The 27,583-nt window shown below is 45.2% G+C and overlaps 1 protein-coding gene across 6 annotated transcripts in view; it reads left to right on the plus strand.

Annotated features, from left to right (window-relative positions):
* The first annotated feature begins 739 nt into the window (after positions 1–739).
* Positions 740–27,583, plus strand: part of BIRC6 (baculoviral IAP repeat containing 6) — a 181,438-nt gene continuing 154,594 nt past the window's right edge. For 5 of the 6 annotated variants that reach the window (XM_070428963.1, XM_070428967.1, XM_070428964.1 and 2 more), the window contains exons 1-3: positions 743–1,143; positions 18,721–18,902; positions 24,427–24,564. In XM_070428963.1, coding sequence (XP_070285064.1) covers positions 819–1,143; positions 18,721–18,902; positions 24,427–24,564 — 645 coding nt within the window. In that variant the 5' untranslated portion in view covers positions 743–818. Of the gene's footprint in view, positions 1,144–18,720; positions 18,903–24,426; positions 24,565–27,583 lie in introns of all 6 variants that reach the window. The other variant, XR_011473150.1, reaches the window with a different exon arrangement.

The following is a 27,583-nucleotide window of genomic DNA, read 5'->3' on the forward strand; positions in this document are numbered from 1 at the left end:
AATTTCTCCACATTGCTGCTAACACCTATTTTCCTTTTTTAAAAATTGTTGTCATCCTAGAGTGCTGTTATATCATTGTTGTTTTGTTTAAGAGTACATTTACTTGGCTAGAGTCCCCACAACACCCACGCACACTTATTAACAATTCACGTAACTCGAGTTGTGTGGAATGTGGTAGAGAAACTAGACTTCATTATGAGCTCCCAGCACCGCAGATCTGGCATTTTCACTCAACAAAAAGATTCGGAAATTGGGGGGTGGGGCGTTGTAGGAGGCACGGGTTTGGGGAGATCGTCCAGTTTCTCCAAATCCAGACCAGAGGTTTTTCACGGTTTATTCTCAGATGGGAGCCATGGCCCACGTCCGCAGGTCTCCTTCCGGCCGCCGCGGAAGAGCTGCACCGCGCGAGCCGGGAACCGTTCGGGCGCGGCTGGAACCAAGCGAAGGGCCTCGGGGCGGCTCGGACAGGTAGACCGGGCGGGGCCCCCGCCCAGCGGAAATATACGGGCGCCCCACCTCCCTCGCGCGGAGTCTCGGCGCGGGGCGGAGCCCGGCCACGCCCAGGGCTCGCCGAAAATCTGGGACGTTGAGGACGCAGCGCTGGCCGGACCCGCGGCGCGTGGCACGCGAGGGCCTTCCGCGCATGCTCCCGCCGTCTCCGCCCCGCCCCCTCGCTCTCTCGCGCCCTCCCCCGCCTGCCTCCTCCGCGCTGGGCCCCTCAGAGCTGGGCTCCTGGGGGAGCGCGGCCGACGTCCGGCGTGCGTGCCGGCGCCTGACTTCACTTCCGGCTAACGCGCTCGCTTGCCCCCTGGCCCCGGATGGTGACTGGCGGCGGTGGTGCACCTCCCGGGACTGTCACTGAGCCGCTTCCCAGTGTGATTGTGCTGAGCGCAGGCCGGAAGATGGCGGCTGCGGCTGCGGCGGCCTCGGGCCCGGGCTGCTCCTCGGCGGCGGGGGCGGGGGCGTCCGGGGCCTCGGAGTGGCTGGTGCTGCGGGACGGCTGCATGCGCTGCGACCCCGACGGGCTGCACAGCCTCTCCTACCACCCGGCGCTCAACGCCATTCTGGCCGTCACCAGTCGCGGGACCATCAAAGTCATCGACGGTACTTCAGGGGCCACCCTGCAGGCCTCGGCGCTCAGCGGTGAGTGTGCGGCGCGCCGGGCGGGGGCCCGGTCCGCTGCGGGAGGGGCCGGGCCCGCAGGATGCCGGGGAAGGAAGCCGCCCAGCCCCGCGACTCGGCCTCCGGAGGAAGGGAAGCGGCGTAACGGGAGCGGGTGGCGGCGGAGGGCAGGCAGGGGGCTCGGGCCTGGCTGGGCAGGGGGGCCCGGAAGCTGATTGAGGGGGGCCGGGGGACTCGGCTTTTCAGCGCCGCCGCCGGTTCGGAGAGACTGGCGAGCTGGGGAGTGGCGGGAGTTGCCTCTCGGGCCTGGGGCGTCCGGGGTAGGTTAGTCCTCCGGGAGGGAGAGGTGAGGAGGCCTTGGCTCTGGGCCCTGAGCAAGGCCAGGTCCCCGGGTCGGTCCTGGAGAAAGTGTCGGATCTGCCTTCAGCCGGATGAGAGAGGCAGGGTTTCGAAGGGTTGGTCCCGAGGAGAGGCTGGCGGCCGGAGGCGAGCGTCCTTGCCAGCATCCTGGCTCTCCCCGCTTGAGGGTGGAAGCGGGTCCCCGACTGTTCGGAGGCCCTGCAGGTGCTGGCGGTCTCGGCGCCGGGAGTGGGAATGGGAGTGGGAATCGGGGGGTAGGGTAGGCTGCCCTGGGGTGGGGGGAAGGGAGGGAGGGCAGTGGGCGGGCTCGCTGCCTGAACTGTGCCGTCGACGACTTTGGGACTCTGGCGGACGCCATGGAAGACTAGACCTCGTCCCCTCCGTGACGAGAAAGTCGGGAACCTGCGGGGTGTGAACATGCCGATTCCATTGGGTTCCCGATGAGGGGAAACTTCAGGCCCTTGCTGTTTGTTTGACCGCAGTGAGCGGAAGTCGGGATCCGGAGGTGTGCGTGCGTCTCCCCCCGGAGGAGCGCCGTTCGGGGCGGTGTACACGCGGGTCCAGGGGCCGGACTTCCAGCCCGCGGCGGGTGGGCGCTCGGGGCACCGGAGGGCAGTGTTTTGGGACCGCCCTGGCCAAGTGACGTTTCGTGGAGGTGACATTTCCTTTGAGGTTTATTGAGCGACTTCATTTAGATTCATAAGTTGCGTTTGAAAAGTGAGCGTGTATGAGTGAGAGAGACTCAGGCACAGATTTCTAATATAGACGACTGCGCCCTTAGCCAAGTGGAAATAGGAGCGCGGTCACTACCAGCTCACTTGTGTTTTAACACAGACACATCAGGAAAGGTCGTTATTCTCGTTTCCTGTGTGAGTAAACAAGGCACGTAAGTACATGGCGATTTAGGGATACAGAGATAAAATAAGGCATTTAATTTTTGTTGGTGTGAGAGTTGTGAAAGGAATGGACTGTGTATGGCTCTCGAATATAAACCTGGAACCATATCTAAGATATGTCTAAGAGAAAGTTTTGGCTTGTAATGTTCCTTTTCTTGGCTTAAGGAACAGGAGGGGTGCCCTACATAGAGCAATGATCAGTTACTGCAACTTGGACATTATAGTTTATATTACCAATCATTAGTAATTGGATATCCTCTTAATTCACTTAAAAATATTTCAAATTCGAGAGGGTATAAAGAATAATTATGATGTATCCCCCACTCGGTTTAAGAAATAAAACTTTACAAACAGAGTTGAAGCCTCCTCTGTGTCCATTCTGGATTGTATTCCTCCAACCTTCCTCCTTCCATTAATATTATCTTTAATTTGGTTTTATCATTTTCATACATATCTTCATGCTTTTTAGTATATGCTTGTAACTTTAAACAATATGCAGTACTGTTTTTTATGATTTTGAACTTTGAATAATTGGTATTACAGTATATGTATTTGGATTTCTATAAAAAGCCATCTTAACAAGTCTTAAAAGTGTTTTCCATAAAAAGAGTAGTCTCACGGAATTTCTAATATCCGGAGGCCATGTTTGAGAAAAATAACATGTGCTAGAATTTGTTATAAGTGGTTGGGGAAATTGGACATATATGTATGTGCCTGTTCATGAAGGGAAAAAAGTAGTTACTCTGATGGTAGATTACTAAAGGGGAGGTTTTTAGGTGCATAATATAAGTGTAAAGGTAGATGCATAGAACTGATTTGGGATGACTTTGTTGGGGCATTTGTTAATTAGAAAGGAATGGGATTGGATACAATTGCAGATGCCTATACATTGAGTATTGAATATATAAATAAAAATATATAGGCCCTGGCTGGTGTGGCTCAGTTGGTTGGAGCATCGTCCTGTATAGTGAAAGGTTGCAGGGTTTGATTTCCTGTCAGGGCACATACCATGTGATCCTGGTTGGGGCATATGGGAAGGCAACCCATCAATGTTTCTCTCTCCCTCCCCATCTGTCTACAATCATTAAGCATGCCCTCAGGTGAGGATTTAAAAAAATGTCCTATATAATAAAAGTCTAGTATGGAAATTGTCCCCTTGGCCAGGAGTTTGACCAGGGCGCAGGGCCTGCTGGCCAACCTCCCTATCGGTGGCCCCTCCCTCCGGCTGGCTGGCTGGGCCCAGATCAGGGAGGGTGGGCCCAATCCCACCTGTGCACGAATTTGTGCACCAGGCCTCTAGTATACATATAAGAGTTATGGCAAACAAAATTCTGTAGCCTTGACTAAATTACTTAACATTTCTGTTCCAGTTTTTCCTTTTGCCAAATGGGGATAATAATTGTACTGAATTTGAGGATTAAGTGTTTATAAAGTGCTTAGGACACTGTTTAATGTTCAAAAAATTCAAAAAAATGTTCCTCTTGTTTACTTGTAAATCTCTGTAAATATTCTTCTTATTTTTTTGTTCTTTTTTTACTTAAAACCTGCTAAATTTTTTCAACTTAACTCCAAATTTAAACTTCTTAGGATTTTTTCCTGATTTACCAGCTTTTGCTACCCTACAGAATTCATCTAGTTTTTACTTTTATATAAGAATAAAATATTGCCCTAGCTCGTTTAGCTCACTGGATAGAGCTTCGGCCTATGGACTGAAGGGTCCTGGGTTCAGTTTTGGTCAAGGGCACATGCCCAGGTTTTGGGTTCAATCCCCATTGTGGGGTGTGCAGGAGGCAGCTGATCAGTGATTCTTTAATCATTGATGTTTCTATCTCTCCCTCTCCTTTCCTCTTAGAAATCAACAAAAACATATTTAAAAATATATATATTTTAAAAAAAGAATAAAGTATTGTTGTCCTGGCCACTGTGGCTCTGTTGGGTGTAATCCCATGCACCTAAAGGTTGCCAGTTCCGATGATTCCCCTTCAGGGCCTATGCCTGGGATGCCGGCTTGATCATGGGGGGTGGGGGGGGGAAGGGCATGCAGGAGGTAGTTGATTGATGTTCTGCTCTCATATCCATGTTTATGTTTCTCCCTGCCCCTTCTTCTCTTTCTAAAAACCAATAGAATTCTTAAAAAGATGAATAAAGTATTGTTAATTTGTTCAGTATTTTCTTGTTCATTTAATTATTGCTGGTGGTGTTTTTCTGTTCTTGAAATAGCTCCCCATATATATACTTAAAAAAATATTTTTATTGATTTCAGAGAGGGAGGGAGAGGAAGAGAGAGATAAAAAACATCCATGATGAAAGAGAATCATTGATCGGCTGCCTCCTGCATGCCCCACAATGGGGATCGAGCCTGCAACCTGGGCATTTGCCCTTGACCGGAACTGAACCCAGGACCCTTCAATCCGCAGGCCGATGCTCTATCCACTGAGCCAAACCAGCTAGGGCTGTTTTTTGTTTTTATAGTTTTTTGAGAGCATGTGGTGAGAGAAAGGGCTTTTAGGTAGTTCTGAATTTTGAACTTTAGCTCACTAACTCACTATCTAAACTTCATGAACTTCTGCTTCCTCATTTGTAAATTAAGATTAATATTTCATAGGGTGGTTGTGAAGACTAAGTGGTAAACATATTTAAAGTATCTAACAGTTCTTTTTTTTTTTTTTTTTTTTTTATTAAATATATTTTATTGATTTTTTACAGAGAGGAAGGGAGAGAGATAGAGAGTTAGAAACATGGATGAGAGAGAAACATCGATCAGCCGCCTCCTGCACATCCTCCACCGGGGATGCGCCCGCAACCCAGGTACATGCCCTTGACCGGAATCGAACCCGGGACCCCTCGGTCCGCAGGCCGACGCTCTATCCACTGAGCCAAACCGGTTTCGGCTCTAACAGTTCTTGTATCTACTTGGTATAGTAGGTACACAATGAATGCTAATTCTCTTAAGTCTCATAGGTGCTTAATATTAACATGCTCATTATTTATTACTTTAAAAAATGTTCACTAACTCAGTGTTTATATACAAAGGATAATAGATATTATTCAAATGTAGATGGAAATATAAATGTTGGTAAATATATTTCAGTGTATTGGTGTAGCTAAATGTCAGAATGAAGTTTAGTCTATTAGTTCTGTATATGGATTGTTCCTGTAGTATACGTATATAAGTAAATGAAGACGTGTATATTAATCAATGGATATTATAATACAGTATATGTGTAAGAGAAATTCATGTCTTTTCAGTTTTTTAAGTGGGTTCCAGATCTTGTCACAGTGAAAAAGCAGAACTCCAAAGCTGCTTATTGTTTTTAGCGAAATACTCTGATTTTACATTTCTTTATGAATTTCTCCCTTTATCCTTTTCCTAGATCAGGTTGGGGAACCTTTTTTCTGCCAAGGGTCATTTGGATATTTATACATCATTCACTTAATGTAATTCACTTAATATAAATTTATGTTGCTATGAAAAAAGCTACTAGATTTATTGAATTTCAAGTCCCGCCTATGGTTGCCTTGGCAGGGCCAGATCAAATGATTTCCTGGGTGGCCCACAGGCCAGGCGTTCCCTACCCCTGTCCTAGATAGGCATTGACTTTGATTTGATTTGAAAAGTTTGTACAGTGATCATAAATGAGAAAAAGATCATAATATTCCAGTTGTAGCAAAGTTCAGATTGAGAGAATTCTTACTGATAGTTTGTCTGATGTAACAACTTCTTGTTTAGACTTAAAGCCCAGAGCTGCCTGCTCTAGAAGTCTTAGAATATAGAAAACTAACCAGGTTAAACTGCATAGTCCTCAAGAACTGTATATGGATTGTTCGTGTAGTATATGTATATAAGTAAATGAAGACATGTATATTAATCAATGGATTATGGAGTTTTATGGATAAAAATCATACTTACCACTGTGTTAGAGTTAGAAAATATTTTTCTTACTACTGAATTGGCATGTATTCATGCATTAATTTGGATAAAATGTAAAATTTTCTGTATGTCTCTGCTTTGGAAATTATAAATGATTCAAACCACTTCCTGTTTTCTGACTAACTTGGTACATGCAGCCTTCCTAGTCTCAATTATTCTTCTATGAAAGATAATAAACACAGTATAAATTGGAATTTTAATAGCCCCAGAAGATAATTGCCTTTATATGAGTTCTTTATAAAAAGTAAATTCAGCAAATCTCTTTGTGGGCTATGAGTACATACATTGGTTCTATTTCAGCTGACTGACTTCAGTAATGCTACATGATGCTCTATCCTCTGTCAAAGATTTGCTTTAGCAAAACATTTTTTTATAATGAATGAGTGGATTTATATAAGGTTTTATTGTGTTTTTTAAAATTGATTTTTATTTTAAATAAAAAATATTTTTATTGATTTCAGAGAGGAAGGAAGAAGGAGAGAGAGATAGAAACATCAATGATGAGAGAGAATTATTGATCAGCTGCCTTCTGCATGCCCTACACTGGGGATCACGCTTGTAACTGGGACATGTGCCCTTCTCGGGAATCGAATCGTGATCTCCTGGTTCAGAGGTCATTGTTCAACCACTGAGCCACATCTTTAAATTGATTTCTAGAGAGAGAGTAAGGGAGAGGGAGAGAGAGAAATACATCTGTGTGAGAGTGAAACATTAATCGGCTGTCTGCTGTACACCCACTACTGGGAATCGAGCCTGCAACCGGGCATGTGTCTGACCTGATACTGAACTCACCACCATCTGGTATACAGAAGAATGCTCCAGCTAACTGAGGCACACCAGCCATGGCCATAATATGTTTTTCTAAGAAGTCAATGGTAGGGAACCATTGTAGGTTATGACATTGTCAGATTCATTTTTAGAACGCATTGAAGCTAATGCCCAGTTGTGAGAAATGATGAGAGTATCATTAAGTTAGTTTGAGAGTTAGGAACAACATAATTTGGTGAATGTGGGGATGAGAGACATTGATGAAAATTATTCATACTTAGGTTCCTACTTTGAGTAATGAATGGCGTTTATTAACCCAAATAGGCAATACAGTAGTCCCTCTTATTTATGGTTGTGCTTTGCATGGTTTCAGGTACCCGTGTGGTTAGCTATGATCTGAAAATACTAAATGGAAAATTTCAGAAGTTAAGAATGCATAAGTTTTAAAGTGTGCCTTGTTATGAGTAGCATGCTGAAACCTCAAGCTGTCCCTCTCCATCTTGCTCTGGATGGTAATCATCCGTTTGTCCTATATATTGATATTGTATATGCTACCCACCCATTAGGTAGGTAGTAGCCATCTGGGTTATCAGATCAACTGTCACAGTATTGCAGTGCTTGTGTTCAAGTAACCCTTATTTTACTTAATAATGGCTCCAAAGAGTAGTGATGCTGGCAATTTGGTTATGCCAAAGAAGCTATAAAGTGAAAAGGTGGAAATTCTCAAGTTAAGGAAAGAAATAATCCTATGCTAAACTTGTTAAGATCTATAGTAAGACTGAATCTTCTATCTGAAGTTGTGAAGAAGGAAAAAGAAATTTGTGCTAGTTTGCTGAAAGAGACACCACATTCACATAACTTTTATTACACTATTTTGTTATAATTCTATTTTATTATTAGTTATTGTTGCTAATTTCTTTCTGTGCCTAATTTACAAATTACACTTTATTATAGGTTTGTAGGCATAGAAAAAGATAGTATATTTAGGGTTAGGTACTATTTATGCTTTCAGGCATCCACTGGGGGTCTTGGGATGTATTCCCATACATAAGCGGCGGGGGGGGGGGGGGGGGGGGGAAGGGGGAGGGGACGGACTACTGTACAAGGAAGTGTGGTGAGTAGCTTTTGTTGGAAAAAGCAAGAGGGAGATAGTGATTTCAGTTGTGTTAATTTTGAAGGGCATTCAAGTAGAGATATCCAGAAGGTATTTGGAAATTCAGGGTTGAAGTTTGAAAATTTGGGAATCCAGATTTGGAAGGCATTGGCATTTATAGAGAAAGCTTAGTCTTATGGTTAAGAATATTGGCTCTGGAGCCACACGGAGTTCCAGTCTGTGTCTCACCACTTAGTAGCTGTGCCCATAGGCAAGATGCTTAACCCAGTGGTTCTCAACCTTCTGGCCCTTTAATACAGTTCCTCATGTTGTGACCCAACCATAAAATTATTTCCGTTGCTACTTCATAACTGTAATGTTGCTACTGTTATGAATTGTAATGTAAATATCTGATATGCAGGATGGTCTTAGGCGACCCCTGTGAAAGGGTCGTTCGACCACCAAAGGGGTTGCGACCCACAGGTTGAGAACCGCTGGCTTAATCTCTCTCTGTACAGTGGGGCCTTGACTTACGAGTTTAATTCATTCTGAGACCGAGCTCGTTAACTCAAATTACTCTATCAACTCAATGCAAAAAATCGGCCGAGAGACAGCTGGTATCTCAAAAAAACTCGTTAGTGGGGACACTCGTAAGTCAAGGCCCTACTGTACTTCATAATTAATACCTAACTCACTGGGTTATTGGAAAGATTAAGTAAACTGATATGTGTAGACACTGCTTGAATCATTCACCAAAGCACTCAATAAATGGTACTTTTTGTCTTGGTACTTTAAAAAAAATGTATATTTTTATTGATTTCTGAGAGAAAGGGAGAGGGGGAGAGATAGAACATCAGTGATGAGAGAATCATTGATCGGCTGCCTCCTGCACACTCTCTACTGGGGATTGAGCCCACAACTTGGGCATGTGCCCTTAACCAGAATGGAACCCGAGACCCTTTAGTCTGCAGGCCAACGCTCTACCCACTGAGGCAAACCAGCTAGGGCTTGGTACCTTTTTTTTTTTTTTTTTAAACAGACTTCATTTATTTTATTTATTTATTTATTTTTTAAAAAATATATTTTATTGATTTTTTACAGAGCGAAGGGAGAGGGACAGAGAGTTAGAAACATCGATGAGAGAGAAACATCGACCAGCTGCCTCCTGCACATCTCCTGCTGGGATGTGCCCGCAACCAACGTACATGCCCCTGACCGGAATCGAACCCGGGACCTTTCAGTCCGCAGGCCGAAGCTCTATCCACTGAGCCAAACTGGTCTCGGCTAAACAGACTTAATTTAAAAAATACATTTTTAATGATTTCAGAGAGGAAGGGAGAGGGAGAGGGAGATGGAAACATCACTGATGAGAATCAGTGATTGGCTGCCTCCTACACACCCACTTCTGGGGATCAAGCTGGAAACCTGGGCTTGTGTCCTTGACTGGAATCAAACCCAGGACCCTGCAACTGAAGGCCCATGCTCTATCCACGGCCAAAACAGCTAGGACAATCTTGGTGCTTTATATTTATACTAGAGGCCCTGTGAACAGATTTGTGCACTGGTGGGGTCCCTTGGCCTGGCCTGCGGGGATCAGGCCGAAACCAGCTCTCTGTCATCCCCTGAGGGGTCTTGGATTGCAAGAGGGCGCAGGCCAGGCCCAGGGACCGCACCTATCCTTCAGTCCTATCCTATATAATAAAGAGGGAATATGCAAATTAACCCTCTATAACACCATCACAAGATGGCGGTGTGCACAGTGGGGGCGGGGCCAGCTGCTTCATGTGCCTGCTGCTGGAGTTCCTGCAGTCGCTCCAGGGAGGCAGGGCGCCTCCTTGCAGCGGTGGGAGGCGGCAGGCAGGGTGCCTCCTTGGAGCGGTGGGATGCGGTGCTGTGGGGGTGGGGCTGGCGGCCGCTCCGTGCGGCTTCCTTAGGGGTTCCTGCGGCCCCGTGGGGGTCCTGGCGGCCGTTTTTGTGTGACTTCTGCCGAGGTTTTCGTGGCTCTGTGTGCGCAGCCTGGAGGCGGGGCATCGGGGCGGCACTCCAGCACTTGGGGCCATCCCATGGCGTGCCGGCCATGTGGGGCCGGATTCTGGGACTCGGGGCGGTCCCACGGTGCAGGGGTGTGGGGGGGAGGGGTCCCGGGTCTTGCACTACTCTAATAAAAGACAAACATGCAAATTGACCGTACATTCGCTACACCTTAAGCCACACCCACCAGCCAGTCAGAGCGACTATATGCAAATTAACCCAACCAAGATGGTGGCCGGCAGCCACGGAGCTGGAGCGAGCAGGAGGCTTGGTTGCTCCAGTGATGGAGGAAGCCAAGCTTCCCGCCTGCCGCGGCCTGCTCTGAGCTCCACTGAAGGCAAAAAAGTTTCAATTATAGAAGGTAAATAAATCCCAGAATTAAAAAAGAAAAAAAGGAGAGGCTGGGAGCTTCCGTTGCCTGGGGGCTTGGCCAGCCTGAAAACGGCCTTCAGCCCCTCACCCAGACTGTCCAGGCACCCCAATGGGGACCCCTCCACCATAAAGGGGGTGTGGCCAGCATGAAAGCCATCAGCCCCTCATCCAGGCTGGCCAGGCACCCTGAAGGGGGTGTGACCAAGCCTGCAAACAGCCATTAGCCCCTCACCAGGCTGGCCAGGCACCCCAGTGGGTACCCCCACCCTGAAGGGGGTGTGACCAGCTGCAAACAGCCATCAGCCCCTCATCCAGGCTGGCCAAACCCCTATGGGGTGAGGGTCCCCACTGGGGGGCTTGACCAGCCTGCAAACATCCATCAGCCCCTCATCCAGGCTGACTAGGCACCCCAGCGGGACCCCCACCCTGATCCGGGACACCCTTCAGGGCAAACCAGCCGGCCCCCAACTGTACACCAGGCCTCTATCCTATATAATAAAAGGGTAATATGCAAACTGACCCTAACAGCAGAAAGACTGGGAATGACTGGTCACTATGACACACACTGACCACCAGGGGGCATACGCTCAATGAAGGAGCTGCCCTCTGGTGGTAAGGGCGCTCTCACATGGGAGGAGCTCTGCTCAGCCACAAGCCAGGCTGATGGCTGCCAGTACAGCGGTGGTGATGGGAGCCTCACCTGCCTCCTCAGCAGCGCTAAGAATGTCTGACTGCAGTTTAGGCCTGCTCCCCGCTGTCAAGTGGACATCCCCCGAGGGCTGCCGGGCTGCCGGGCTGCCAGAGGGATGTCTGATTGCCATCTTAGGCCCAATCCCCCGGGGAGCGGGCCTAAACCAGCAGGTGGTCATCCCCTGAGGGGTCCCAGACTGCGAGAGGGCACAGGCCGGGCTGAGGGGCCCCCTTCCCCCCCAAGTGCACAAATTTTTGTGCACCGGGCCTCTAGTTCTATATAATAAAAGACTAATATGCAAATCGACTGAACAGTGGAATGACTGGTCGCTATGACGTGCATTGACCACCAGGGGGCAAACACTCAATGCAGAATCTGCTCCCTGGAGGTCAGTGTGATCCCACAGGGGGAGCACTGCTTAGCCAGAAGCCGGGCTCATGGCTGGTGAGCGTAGCAGTGGTGTTGGGAGCCTCTCCTGCCTCCACGGCAGCACTAAGGATGTCTGATTGCCAGCTTAGGCCCGCTCCCCAAGGGGAGCGGGCCTAAGCCATCAGTCAGACATCCCCCTAGGGCTCCCGGACTGCGAGAGGTGTGCAGGCTGGGCTGAGGGACCCCCTTGAGTGCAGAATCTCGTGTACCGGGCCTCTAGTATGTATATAAGATCTTTGGTTAATCTCTCCCCGCACTCCCCCCATCTCCCCTTTCCTCTGCAGTTCATCATTTTGTTCCATGTTTCCATGTCTGTGGTTTCCGCTCCTTCCTTGAGCGTCTGCCGGGAGCTAGTCCATCCTTGCTGCTTGACACAGTCCCTGCAGGGAGGAAACATCTGCACAGCATGTGTTTCAAGGGACCTGGCATATATAGCATACTGTTCTTAATGTGTTTGCTCCCCTTAGCACTATGTGTTTTGGCCAAGGTCACCTCTCCGAGAAAGGTTGTTTCCCCAGGTGGGGATTTTCCCCTGAAGTTAGGGAGGGAGTGAAACCCCTTAACTAAGTGCCAGGTGGGTAGTTAATCACTTTAACTACGAACAATCACGCTTAAGCTACATAATCTTTACTTCCTGGAATGGAGATAAGAAACACCCTAACCTTTGTAATAGAAATTGACAGGATTAAAATCGGCTGGTATAAATACAGATGTAACAAGACAATAAACGTCAGATCCTAACCAGAACCTAGCCAGAGAACATGGCAAAAGATCCTGGACAGAACCTGGCTACAGAACTTCACTGGAGAACCTAGACAGAGCATGGCAAAAGAACCTGGATAGAACCTGGCTAAAGAACCTGGTGACTGAACCTGGCTGGAGAACCTGGAGAAGCTGGATGGAGAACCTAGCAAGAGAACATGGCTACAGAACCTGGCTGGAGATCCTGACCAGAACTTGGCTGGATCCTAGCCAGAACTTCACTGGAGGTCTTGGACAAAACTTGGCTGGAGATCCTGGAGGGAGAACCTCGCTATGCTGATCAACTGAACGCTGACCCTGTGTCATTCCTTCTTTGCCGACTCCGTCCACACCTTTGGGGATCCCTGAACCCGCTGGGATTGGACCCCAGCAAGCGTCTGCCCCCTGGTGGTCAGTGCGCATCATAGCTACCAGTCGGTCGGTCGCTTAGGCTTTTATATATATAGACTAGAGGCCCGGTGCACAAAAATTGGTGCATTGTGTGGGCCGGGGTCCCTCAACCCAGCCTGCCCCCTCTCACAGTCCAGGAGCCCTCAGGGGATGTCCTACTGATGGCTTAGGCCCGCTCCCTGCTAAGCCTCAGTCTGGCCTCCCTCTGCAGGAGGCGACAAGGCTGATCAGGTGAAGGCGCCATTGCTGGCTGCTTCAGCTCCCGGCCCTCGGCCCTCACTTCTTAGGGCTGGCCCTGGCCCCGGCCCACTGATGGGGGCGGGGCTATCTGGGGCCAGGACAGCTGGGGGAGGGGCTGTGGGAGGTTGAGGCACCGCTGTCACACCATGTCCAGCCTCTGCAATGGCTCTGGGACCGAGGCTCCGCGGCCTCTCCCGCCGCTGCCTCTGCAGAAGGAGGGGCTGAGGTGCGGGTGGTGGGACTGGACTGGGGCCTGCAGCGCCGTGGCTTCTCCTGCCGCCTCCTCTGGGAAAGGGGCGGCGCCCCCAGACCGGCCGGCACAGCCGGCCCTCTGCCCTCGCATCTGCGGCTTTGTCTGGAAGGACATCCGGAAGATGTCCGGTCTAATTAGCATATTACCCTTTTATTAGTATAGTTAGTATATTAGTTCAGTTCAACAAAGTGTCATTTGCGGTAATAAGATGAATTTGGAATCCAGTCCTACCGCCAAATTAAAAAAGCTTTCTATAAGAGATGACATATCAGCTGAGACTTGAAAGAAAATGAGTTAGAGCAGTGGTTCTCAACCTTGGCTGCACATTAGAATCACCTGGGAATCTTTTAAAATCCTGATTTCTGGGCCTCATCCTCCGGAAATTCTGTTTCTTTGTTACTAATGTGTGGCCTTACCCCATAACAAAGAAACAGAATTTCATCTTGGATGATGAGGCCCAGAAATCAGGATTTTAAAAAGATTCCCAGGTGATTCTAATGTGCAGCCAAGGTTGAGAACCACTGAGTTAGAAGGAACAGCATGAACGAGAGTACACAGGTAGGAAGTTGGTAATATTTGTTACAAGCAGTTTGGCATTAGAATACAAAGCATACAGAAAGGACTGATCAGAGAGCCTGAGGATCTTAGACTTGTCCCTCCTGGGCTATGCTTCTCACATTTTTAAGTAGTACAAGAACTCCCAGTATAAGGTAAAAAAAAGTCTAGGGCCTTATTATGATTAGGAGCTACATGTTTAGTATCAGTTAATGCTCAATTCCCTTCTGACTGGTTTAGCTTTTAGATTTTTATGGGAACAAGTCAGTTAACACTTTTCTATCTGTCCTCCAATTTCAAAAATATTTTTGCTGTTGTATTCTCACTTGTTCCTTTTTTCTTTGTGGGCTTGGTAAGGCCCTCTCTATCTCTTCACTGTCTTTGCAGTGGGAGCTTGGGAGGGAGCCGACGTAAGTGTGAGTGTATTACTGTATCCTTGTTGTTTAACTGGCAGTTTGTAGTTGTAATTGTACTTAAGTTGTTGTGCGTTTGTTATTCTCTACTTAGGAATGTTAGCTATAACTGTAGCTAGAATGTAAACAATACGTGATTTCTGTAATGTAGTATGTAGGAACAGTGGGGAGATGGGTGGGAGGTACCTCTCTCATATGTGTATTGTACTGCTCATGACCTTATGCCTTTTGGTGCCTTTGGCAAGACACTTCTCTGACTATCTTTTTTTTTTTTCCTTAAAAGTGTTTTCATTGATTTTAGAGAGGGAAAGAGCTACAAACATTGATGAGAGAGAAACATCAACATCGATTGGCTGCCTCCTGCATGCCCCCTTCCCCCTCAACGGGGAATTGAGTCCACAATCTGGGCCTGTGGCCTGACTGGGAATTGAACAAGTGATCTCTTGGTGCATGGGTCAAGGCTCAACCACTGAGCAACCCCAGCTGGGCCTGACTTACTATCTTTAAGTGGGCTAGTAATTCTTGCCCAGATTACTTTATTACCTGGTAAGTTAATGAATGGAGAAATTCTTTGTAACTTGTAGAACTTTAAAAATGTGAGGTATACAACAAAGTTAAGATAAACTCTTTGGGTATGGAAGAGGAGATAAGAGAGGTACAAATAATACAAAGAAGGAAGTATAGAGAGGAGATAATGATGTACAAATAGCAAAGAGAATAAAGTAATTGCTATATAAAAGAGTGTGACAAGGGCAGGGCTCCTAAAAAGAAGTAGTGTGGTCTAGTTTGTGTCAAATCAGGGCTGTATTTTAGAGGACATAAATATTATGCTTTTTAGAGGAAATGATAGAAATGTTTTAGTGAGGCAGATAGGAATCCCTTCTTTGAGATTTGTTGTGGGCGCCAGGAATTTAAATCTTTGTGATTTGTTTCTTTACTTTTACTTTGATTTATGAAGTAGGAAAGAGAGAAATAGGACGGGGGAGATGGCAAAGGGCAGTGGTTCTCAGCCTTGGTTGCTCATTAGAATCCTCAAGGGAGCTTTTAAAAAATACTCTGGGCCCCAGTAGTCTGGCTTAAGTGGTCTGGAGTGCAGCCCAGGCATACTTTTTTTTTTTTAAAGCATGCCAGGTGATTCTAATGTGCAGCTAAGTTTAGAGGTTCAAACTAACTAGGACCTCAGACAAGCATGTTTATTTGATATGCCTGGGATAAATGAGAAACAGGTTTCATTTGAACTGAATAATTACTATTTTGTCTTAATTTTTTTTGTAAGAAAAACCTTCCAGATTGGTTTGTCTGCTAATAAAAACCTATCTCATTATATTTTTAAATTGTATTTAGTTAATATATAATGAAATAGTGCATGAAAGAGCAGGGATATTTCAAGGACCCAATTTCTGTTACTTTCTAATTTTTCCTTTTCTACTGTAATTCAGTTTTGGTTGATCCTTCCTCTCCCCTCCCTCCCTCCCTCCCTTGTTTCCTTCCTTTTTTGAGCTACAGACTGCTCTGGTACTTTTTCACCAAAATGCCACTACAGCTTAGGACAGTGACTGTATACTGGCAGAAGAGGAGGTAAAAAGGGGCAAGGAGTGTAGAGATGGCCGGGATCATCTGTTCCAGATCACTAGTTTCATACCTATAACATCTAGGTGTTACATGTGTACTAAAATAATTGTGAGAATATTGCATTTTGCCACATTTTAGTTTTGTTTCAATATAATAAAAAGTTCTTCAAAACTAGAAAATACCTTTGAGACAGCATAAATGGACCTGGAGATTATTATACTAAGTGAAGCAAGCCAGTCAGAGAAAGACAAATATCATATGACCTCAAATATCACTTATACGTGTAATCTAATGAACAAAATAAACTGAGGAACAAAATAGGTCCAGAGACATGGAAGTATGGAACAGACTGGCAGATCTCAGAGGGAAGGGGAGAGATTAACCAAATAATTTATATGAATATATGCATAGCCCATGGACATAGACAATAGTGCGGTAAAAGCCTGGCGTGGGGTGGGAACCAGGTTGAGGGGCGAAAGGGGGTAAAAGGGACATCCATAATATTCTCGACAGTGAAAACCCCCACTATATATAGAAAATAAGTCATTTATTAAAACAGACTTACTTTGTGTCAAGTACTGGCGATACAGCAGTTAGTCTTTGCTTTCCTAGAGCTCATGGTTTAGTGCAGCGGTTCTCAACCTGTGGGTCGCAACCCCTTTGGGGGTCGAACGACCCTTTCACAGGGGTCACCTAAGACCATCGGAAAACACATATATAATTACATATTGTTTTTGTTATTAATCACTATGCTTTAATTATGTTCAATTTGTAACAATGAAAATACATCCTGCATATCAGATATTTACATTACGATTCATAACAGTAGCAAAATTACAGTTATGAAGTAGCAATGAAAATAATTTTATGGTTGGGGGTCACCACAACATGAGGAACTGTATTAAAGGGTCGCGGCATTAGGAAGGTTGAGAACCACTGGTTTAGTGGGAAGAGATGTATTACACCCTCCCCCCTCCCCGACACACAATGTCAGGTGGTAATAAATACCATAAGAAATTAGAACTGGAATAGAGATAGACTCACAGATAGAGAGAAGGCTGACAGCTGTGGGAGGTGGGTGGAGAGATTGAGCAAAAAAAACCTCATGGGCCAGAACCGGTTTGGTTCAGTGGATAGAGCGTCGGCCTGCGAATTCAAGGGTCCCGGGTTCGATTCTGGTCAGGGGCATGTACCTTGGTTGTGGGCACATCCCCAGTGGGGGGCGTGCGGGAGGCAGCTGATCAATGTTTCTCTCTCATTGGTGTTTCTGGCTCTCTATCCCTCTCCCTTCCTCTCTGTAAAAAATCAATAAAATAGATAAAAAAAAACAGAAAAAAAACCTCATGGACAGGGACAGCAGTGGTAATTGGGGGAGAGGGAGGTGGGTAGAAGTGGAGAAGGCATTGGGAGGGGATAAATGGTGATGGAGATAAATAAATAAATGAATAAATAGCTATTTAAAAACAAAAACAAAAAGAATAGTGAGGAGGTTAGGCTTAATGTTTTGTCAGGTGAATGTGGCTGAGGGAAGTGAGGAAAAGAAAGTTTATTATGATAATGATCAGAGCTGGATATGGAGAAAAGCGAGAGTCAGGTAAGGACATAAAACAATGTTGTTCAATGAATAGGGCGGTCAGAGAATGGTAGAAGTTTGGGAATTGGAGTGGCCAAGTGAGCAGTGCTCTACACAGATTAAGTGTGACCATGGGAAGAAGGTGCTTGACATGAGGCTGAAGGTAAGATCAATGGAGGTGAGCAGTTAAGGAACAGAGAGACTAGTACCTTGGATCTTCTTTGTGGGTATTGAAATTAACAACATGGTTGTAAAACAGTGATTCGAGTGCTAAAATCTTCACAAAATTATAATCTTCAGAACACTGCAACAAAGAGTGAAATAACACATATTAGAGCTCATTAACAGCTTCAAAAAAACAGGGAGTTAAGTAGAAGGGAGGTATAATGTCAATAAGGAGTAAGCGATACCCAACCCATTTCCAAGACTGAAATAGGTGCTGTGTGAGCAGAAAACAGCCACCCCTGAGAAGGCTGCGGTTGCCATTTTGAGCAAGAAGTGGGTGGGGATAGAAAAAGCCCCTTAGGGATTTCAGGCCACATAGTGAGGGGTGACCTAGAGGTCTTGCGCTTCTTCTGAGGTCTGAAGTAAAAAGAGATGCAGAGCATGATAAAGTTCTGTGTTCTCTGTAGGGGAGGTCAAAATTCAGTTCTAACCATTCCCTACTTCTCAGATGCTGAGAATCAGTCTTGCAAGGAGCATGATACACTCCTTTGCTGGGTGTGTGTGTAGGGGTGAGGGTGTGTTGGGGGCGTGTGGAGGTGTGGGGGGATGTGGGGATTGGGGAGCGAGGGAGTAGACTGCTATAATTTCCTGCGTCACAGCAGCCAAATATCCCAAACCCACTTTGTTCATTGTGAGTCTGTCTTGACGATAGACCTAGTCATATGGTCATTCATTCATTTATTCATTCAGGGGCTAATATATTCCTCCACATATACATATATATTACTTTTGTTTTATTGAATGTAAGTTGCATATATCATACCCCTCTACCCCTTACTATTTTTGTTTATTTCTAGGAACAGTGATAATTCTCTTTTATAACAGCAATGGTAGTTACCAAGTTGATAATTTCACATTGATACCTTTATCTGATCTACAGTATATATTTCAGTATAATCAGTTCTTATAATGATAATGTTCTTTAGAGCAATTTTTTTTTCCAGTCCAGGACTCTATATTGTATTTACTTGCCATGTAAACATTTATCTTGAATGGACTATTGGTCTTAAAATCTTAAGTGTTGAATTTTTGTTCTTTTCACAGCTAAACCAGGTGGACAGGTGAAATGTCAGTATATTTCTGCTGTGGATAAAGTTATATTTGTGGATGACTATGCAGTAGGATGTAGGAAGGACCTTAATGGAATCTTGTTGTTAGACACAGCTCTGCAAACTCCAGTTTCAAAGCAGGATGATGTGGTTCAGCTTGAATTACCTGTTACAGAGGTAAGTTAAAATAAGTATCAATATATTTTTCTACTTAATGTAACCTCAAACCTATTAGCTGTTAAATGAAATTGGGTTGTCCAATAAGAATAAAGAGTTAACTTACTGATCACAACTTTATTTAAATAATTGTTTTTCCTGTGCATAATTAATGCTTGTTGAAGTGGTATTTAAGTGTGAACTGTACAGATTAAACTGCTGTAAGAGAGACCTCAAAATATAATGCCTTAAACAGGATAATTTCTTTCCAGTAACAGTACAGGGCTAAGTGTAGAGGCACCTGTGCTTACCTCAGTTCTTATAGCTTTCATCTTGTGAGTGTAAGACAACTGCTCCAAGTGTCATTATTTCCCAGTCATAGGGACTAGGAGGACAAAGGCCAGGAGAGCACAGTGTGACACGACCTTCCAACCTTACTTTTCTTCCACCTTTCCTGTGTTTCTCTCTCCCCCACCTCTTCCCTCTCTGTCTCTTTCTCCTTCTTTGTTCTTGAGCTCTTTCACAAAGTCTCTTACATACACCTTTTTTATATTTCCCCCTTTGGCCAGAATTTAGTCACATGATCATATCAGGCTAAGAAGCTTGGGAAAGATGTAGTTTATTTTTTTAAGTATTAAAAAAGGGGAGGCATAAATATTAATGGACAACCAGTAAGGACTATGCTATGTATCATATTGCTTAAAAATCCCAGTTTAGAATTTCAGCTATATGCATTTTTCTGTAGTGTTACTATTCATTACTTAATTTGTAAGTGTATCCAACTTAAACTTTTTTAAAAAACCTATTTTTATTTATTTATTTTACTTATTTATATATTTTTATTGATTTCAGAGAGGAAGGGAGAGGGAGAGAGAAATAGAAACATCAATGATAAGAGAGATTCATGGATTGGTTGTCTTGAGCCTGCAACCCGGGCTTGTGCCCTTCACTGGAATCGAACCTGGGACCCTTCAGTTTGCAGGCCGATGCTCTATACACTGAGCCAAACCAGTTAGGGCTTAAACTTTTTTGTGTGCCTTGATGTTCATGTCATGTAATTTAAAAATACCTTTTAAAAATTTTTGTGATTTAAATGATCTTAAATCTATCTATCTATATCTACACTAATAAAAGAGAAACATGGTAATTGGCGTGCGACCGCTACCCTTCCCATTGGCTAATCAGCGTATCCTTATGCAAATTAACTGTCAGCCAAGATGGCGGCCGGCAGCCAGGCAGCTGGAAGCGAACATGAGGCTTGCTTGCTGCAGGGACTGCAGACTCCAACTCTCAGCCGACAGTTTGAAACTTTGTAACAAATATAGCCAACCGGGATCTCAGAGCTGAAGTTATACATTGTTTCGATTATAGAACAGCAAACAAACCAGCAGCGGAGGCCTCAGAGCTAGAGCCAGAGCTAAAGCTGGCCCAGAATAAAAAAAAAGAAAAAAAGGAGCGGTTGGGAGATTCGGTCAATCGCCAGCCTGAAGGCAGCCCTCAGCCCCTCACCCAGACTGGCCAGGCACCCCAGTGGGGACCCCCACCCTGATCCAGGACACCCTTCAGGGCAAACCAGCCGGCCCCCAGGCCTCTATCCTATATAGTAAAAGGGTAATATGTCTCCCAGCACCGGGATCAGCGGAGCTGGGAGGCCTCCTGGCACCGGATCAGCATGACAGGGGGCAGTGCCCAAACCCCCTGATCGCCCTGCGGCTCTGTGTGTGACAGGGGGCGGCGTCCCAACCCCCTGATCCGCCCTGCTCTGTGTGTGACAGGGGGCGGTGCCCTAACTCCCCTATCGGCCCTACTCTGTGAGTGACAGGGGGGAGCTCCCCAACCTCCTAATGGGCCCTGCTCTGTGCATGACAGGGGGGAGCTCCCCAACCCCCTGATGGGCCCTGCTCTGTGCGTGACAGGGTACGGAGCCCCAACCCCCCTGATGGGCCCTGCTCTGTGCGTGACAGGGGGCAGCGCCCCAACCCCCTGATTGGCCCTGCTCTGTGCGTGACAGTGGGTGGCACCGCAACCTCCCCATCAACCCTGCCTTGAGTGTGACAGGGGGCGGTGCCCCAACTCCCAATCGGCCCTACCCTGAGTGTGACCAGGGGCTGCACCTAGGGATTGGGCCTGCCCTCTGCCACCCGGGGGCAGGCCTAAGCCAGCAGGTCGTTATCTCCCGAGGGGTCCCAGACTACGAGAGGGCACAGGACAGGCTGAGGGACCCCTCCTTCCCCCCCGAGTGCACAAATTTTTGTGCACCGGGCCTCTAGTATATATATAAAAGCCTAAGCAACTGTTAGGACTAGTCGACCAAACGACCTGTTGACCGGTTGCTATGATGCGCATTGACCACCAGGGGAAGTTGCTCAATGCAGGAGCTGCCCCCTGGTGGTCAGTGTGCTCCCATAGCCAATCTCCTGCAGCCAGCTAACCTCCCTTGTTCCCTCCCCCTGGACTGGGTGAGACAGCCCCGATTGGCTCCGATTACTGGCCAGGCTGAGGGACCCCACCTGTGCACAAATTTGTGCACCGGGCCTCTAGTCTACACTAATAAAAGAGAAACATGGTAATTGGCGTACGACCGCTACCCTTCCCATTGGCTAATCAGCATATCCTTATGCAAATTAACTGTCAGCCAAGATGGCAGCCGGCAGCCATGCACTGAAGTGAGCAGGGAGGCTTGCTTGCTTCAGTGACTGCGGACTCCAATGTTCCCCACCTAACTTGCCGGCCTCTCAGCTGCAACTCTAAGCAACTATGTACTATGTTGCAAATAAGAAGCTAAACAAAACCCCAGAAACCAGCCGGACTGAAAGCCAGCCAGACCGCAACATTGTATCGATGTTTTCAGCAGCGAGGCCTCAGAGCTAAAGCTGACCCAGAATAAAAAAAAAAAAAAGAAAGAAAACAAGGAGCAGGTGGGAGCTTCAGTCACTCGCTTCCGAGAAAACAGCCCTCAGCCCCTCACCCAGACTGGAGAGGCACCCCAGTGGGGACCCCCACCCTGATCCAGGACACCCTTCAGGGCAAACCAGCCAGCCCCCACCCATGCACCAGGCCTCTATTCTATATAGTAAAAGGGTAATATGCCTCCTGGCACCGGGATCAGCGGAGCAGCGAGGCTCCCGGCACTGGGATCAGCGTGACAGGGGGCAGCGCCCAAACCCCCTGATCAGCCCTGCTCTGTGCCTGATAGGGGGGAGCTCCCCAATCCCCTGATTGCCCTGCGGCTCTGTGTTTGACAGGGTGCAGCACACCAACTCCCTGATCGGGCTTGCTCTGTGTGTGACAGGGTAGAGCCATAACCTCTCCGTCGGCCCTGCCCCGAGTGTGACAGTGGCGGCGCCCCAACCCCCTGATCGGCCCTGCTCTGTGGTTGATAGAGGGTGGCGCCCCAACCCCCCTCCACGGGCCTTGCTCTGTGTGTGACAGGGTAGAGCCATAACCTCCCCATCGGCCCTGCCCTGAGTGTGACAGTGGCTGTGCCCCAACCCCCTGATCGGCCCTGCTCTGTGCGTGACAGGGGGCAGCGCCCAACCCCCTGATTGGCCCTGCTCTGTGCATGACAGGGTACAGAGCCCCAACCCCCTGATGGGCCCTGCTCTGTGAGTGACAGGGGGCAGCGCCCCAACCCCTGATTGGCCCTGCTCTGTGAGTGACAGGGGGCAGTGCCCCAACTCCCTGATCGGCCCTGCTCTGTGCGTGACAGGGTGGCGCCGCAACCTCCCCATCGACCCTGCCTTGAGTGTGACGGGGCGGTGCCGCAACCCCCCAATCGGCCCCACCCTGTGAGTGACTGAGGGTGGCATCGCAACCTCCTAATCCGCCCTGCTCTGTGCATGACAGGGTGCGGCGCCCCAACTCCCCAATCAGCCCTGCTCTGAGCCCGACCAGGGGCTGCACCTAGGGATTGGGCCTGCCCTCTGCCACCCAGGAGCAGGCCTAAGCCAGCAGGTCGTTATCTCCTGAGGGGTCCCAGACTGCAAGAGGGCACAGGCCAGGCTGAGGGAACCCCCTCCCCCCCCCAGTGCACAAATTTTTGTGCACCGGGCCTCTAGTAGAATATAAAAGAATATAATCCTGTGCTCCCTAAAAAAAGTGAGATATTTATTTATTTTAAATTGATTTCTGAGAGGAAGGGAGAGGGAGAGAGAGATAGAAACATCCATGATGAGAAAGAATCATTGATGGGCTGCCTCCTGCATGCCCCCTACTGAGGATTGAGCCTGCAACTCAGGGATATGCCCTGACCAGGAATTGAACCGTGACCTCCTGTTTCATAGCTCAAGACTCAACCACTGAGCCACACCGGTCTGGCAGTATAGTATACTTTCTATTTAGGACATGAAAAATGTCAAAGTGTTAGGTGTTTTTATTCTTTCTAGGTGGCATTTAAAAAAAATCAGCATATATCCACTTAGATTTCACACTTAGTGTCATAGCATAGTTTTCTATTATATGTTTCTTTTTTCTTCTATTATATTTTAATATTGAAATCATGTGGCTGGAAGTTAGAGTTCTGAAAACAGAATAGCCATCTTTTATTAGAATATCTGGCTATGGGGGCATGTCTAAAATCTTTGAACAGAGAATTAATTAGTTCTAGTTGTTTTGAATATATTTTCCCTCCTAATTTAAGGAATTTAGATCAAGTGATATCTTAATAAAGTTGATGCCTTAATAAAGGATTTATAGTATATTTATAATGGAAGATGGCATCATACTGTTCAAGTTAAAAAAAAACATACTGCAGAATCACAATACAATATTTGAATATTTATATGAAATAGACCCCCTAGTCAGTATTTTTCCAACTACACTGACTGAAATGCTAGGTATATAGCTAGGTCTTTTGTCACCTCCTGGGCCTTGCTGGCTCTTAACATTTATTGCTGGATTTCTCTCTTTTTACCTAAATAATTACAACTCTGTTATTCACATAATATATTATCTGTAGACCATCCAACACTCCAGGCATCCTTTACTGCATCACATTAGTTTGTTGCTCTCTTAACTGAAGTATGGGGTCCTATGTTTGGTTGGATCAGAGTAGATGTATTCTTTTCCATATATCAACCATATATTTCTGTTAAGGTAGTTCATATTGAATCTATGCATAACAATTCAAAGGGCTTTTTAAAATATATCCTGGTAACCTAGTGAATGAATGCCTTCTCTGATGGTTTTGCATAATTTGAATATTTAAAATTCTTTGAAGGTCTATACATTTATGTCTTCAAAATTTTACCTCTATTATTTCTGTTCATGGTTTTAGCTTGCCACGTTTTTTTGTTTGTTTGTTTTAACTTGCTTTGGTTTATGATAGCTTCTGTGTATTGAAACTTTTCCTGTGTGGTAATACACTGAATTCATGTCACGTAATTTTGCAGTAGCCCTTTCAAATCATTTAAGTTTGTTAAGAAAAGTAAAAGTAGGCAAGCTTCGGTATAGAAACTGTTAGAATCATTACAAATTAAATTATTTGAATGAGAATTTAAACTTAACGTTTTTTGTTTTATTTTCTGTGGTCATCTTTTTCATTTAGGCACAGCAGCTCTTATCAGCATGCTTAGAAAAGGTAGATATTTCTAGTACGGAGGGTTATGATATGTTCATCACACAGCTTAAAGATGGTTTAAAAAATACATCTCATGAGACTGCAGCAAACCACAAAGTTGCTAAGGTAAGAAAATTAAAAAAAAATACTTTGGAGTTATAATAGAATAAAAACCTTATACTTTCACTTTTCTTTCTTTTTTTGTTTTCTATACTTTCACTTTTCTGTTCTCCCTTTACCCTGACCCGCATAGATTCTATATTTTTCTCTTTTTAAAACAATGTGCTTATAAGTCATCTTAAATTTGAAACTATTTTTACTTAAGTTTGACTTCAGTTTGTGGGAACTGTTTTGCTGACTTTGTTACTAAGCTTCCGTGCTTGATGAGCTTCTATTGGTCAAGAGGCTGATGTAAGAGACCTTGTCAGGTTATGAGCTTCAATGAGAAATGGAATATGTCTTAGGAAATGGGATGACCATTTTGGGTTTTCTTTCAATTAAAAAAATTAAAAAAAATTCTTTTCTGCATGATTAGGATGTCTGTGGGAGATGGTGCTTTGACTTAAATCCTTGGCTATATTTTATTAATTTCTTTTGCGTTTTTCTTATAAGATCTTTTTAAGTTATAATTGTAATACATGTAAAATTTCTCTACTAAAGAATATAACATAGATGGTAAAAGCCATTTTCCTAAAAATAACTTTTACATTTATAAATTTTTTCTCTCATGTACAATTGTAATTATTCGAAAATACTGTGATATATTGTCTTAGTCTGTTTGGGCTGTTATACCAGAATACCACTGACTGGGTAGCTTATAAACAACAAATTTATTGCTCACAATAGGGGAGGCAGGGAAGTCCAAGGTGAAGTCAGTCCTACCTGGTTCATAGCTGGTGCCTTCTCACTGTGTCCTCATGCAGTTGGAAAGGCAAGGGATCTCTCTCGAGCCTTTTTTGTAAAGACACTAATTTCATTCATGAGGGATGAAAGGCCCTACCTACTAATACCATCATTTTTGGGGGTTAGGATTTTAACAGATGAATTTTGGGAGTATGGGGGACACAAATTCCGATTGTAGCATATAGCTGTGTGTGTTTTTAAATTTAAGAATGTATCTTTAATATTTTTTCTTATAAATCCTCATGGATTATATTTTATGTTTATAATGTTTACATTGAATTATATTTTCTAGATTTACAATGATTTTATTAACTCTTATCCCAGAAATAGGACATTTTATTTAGTAAAACAGAAACATACTATGCATTCAAACCGAGAATGTATTGTAAGGAATTGATTTAACATGTGTTTTGAGAACTGAAAAAATGAACAGGAAATGCTGAATTGACACATAGATGATACCTACAGGAAGCAGCTCTCATGTAATCTGGAGAAACAAGAGGTTAGGTTTGCCAGACTCTACAAACTTAGAGAAAGGGCCCTGTGGCTCTTGGACCCAGATTTCTGAAGAGGAGCTGCTGCCCAGCTGGTACCTGTGGAGCTTGTAGCTTGTGAAAGTGAGACTCATATCTCTGAAGAGAGGTGCTACTTGGTTGATGTTAGTACCTCTGTGGGAGCTCTGAGGGAGCTCTATGAGACAGTTCTGGGAATCCTAAGAAAACAAAACAAAAAACTGCTGCTGCCAGGTCTTTTGTTGAAACAATCCTGACGGCAATAACAAGTCATAACAAAGAGCAAGATTTTCTCCCCTTACCATGCTTTCCAATTTCCATCCTGTGTTCCTTTTGTCAGAACCCATCAGCCAGAAAACTGGTTGGCAAAGAAGAAATATAGTTTGTAGAATCCCAGACCCAATATGACAGAGAAGAGAACTAAAGGGTAGGTTTGGTGCTCAGAGACAGTAGTTTAATAACAGGCACAGTCCACCCTTTTGCCTTCTCAGCATCTCCATACTTACAATCTATATGTATTTGAACAAAAATATTATGGTTTTACTTAACAAGGGGAACTATTTCTTCTTATAAATGAAGAATCTCTTCCCCCATTCCCCAGAAAGGAAAGAAACAAACTTCCAACAGATATTTTATTCAACCCTAGATAATATTAGCTACTCCTAAACTTTAGTTACAGTTTCAAATGTTAGAACTCTGCTACCTAAAGACTGAATTAGCTATAACTAAAAATTCTTACATAAAATAATAAGTCTATATAAGTGTGTCTATGTCTGTGTGTCTGTCTCTATCTAAATGTAGGGTGAGGAACCTTTTTTTTTTTTTTTGCCAAGGGCCATTTGGATAGTTATAACGTCAATCTCAAGCCATTCAGAATTATCAAGTTAAAAATTAGCCTGCTATATTTGGTCAAACATTTAATTAATTCACCCATAATGCCTTAGCAGGGCCAGACCAAATGATTTCTTGCCCTTATACAGTGGGCCAGACGTTTCTCCCCCCTGAAAATCATCCATCTATCCATTTATCCATTCATCAATTATGTAATAAGGGAAGAAAATATGCATACCTGCTCTATCCCTCAATTTTATAATGGTAAAGAGGATATGCTTGACATTTATAACCTCCTCCTTCAAGTACCTATTCCATATTCTTTTTGTTCTGAGCCAGCACCTCATCTGGTCAGATGTCTTTACATGGTGGAGTGACACAAATCTTAACTCTTGCAGGATTGAAATCCTCAGTGGTGCTGTGTTTAAGTTGTAATGATCCATTCACTTTTACTAGTGGACATAGGGCTTAAGGGCATCCTAGAAAATCTGGATTTTAATTAAGTTCTCCTTGCCCCTGTTATTTAGCAACAATCCAATTTCCCTTGTTTGTCAGTCTTAATCATACCAACCAGTAGAATAACCTCCTTTTTTTGCCTGATGTTTGGTAGCAGTGTCATTACGTAACTCAGTGGAACAATTGTATCCTGGTGGAACCTTCCCTAGGGACATAAGATTTCCATAGCATAAATCTTAAAAGTTTGAGAATTGGTTAAGTATAATACTGACACTGCTCAGGAGAAACTGTATCATATATTTTTGGTTGATTCAAAGAATAATCCTGTAAGGTAGAATTCCAACCTTTCAGGCATGTCTCCCAGTGCACAGTGACTGTAGTGAATACACAGATGCCATTGGGGAAGACTTGGAATATGATTTACAGTGTATAGTTGAGGCACT

Source organism: Myotis yumanensis, unplaced genomic scaffold (genome assembly GCF_028538775.1).
Source record: "Myotis yumanensis isolate MYYU_CA2020_CCGP unplaced genomic scaffold, mMyoYum1.0.hap1 SCAF_11, whole genome shotgun sequence".
NCBI lineage: Eukaryota > Metazoa > Chordata > Mammalia > Chiroptera > Vespertilionidae > Myotis > Myotis yumanensis.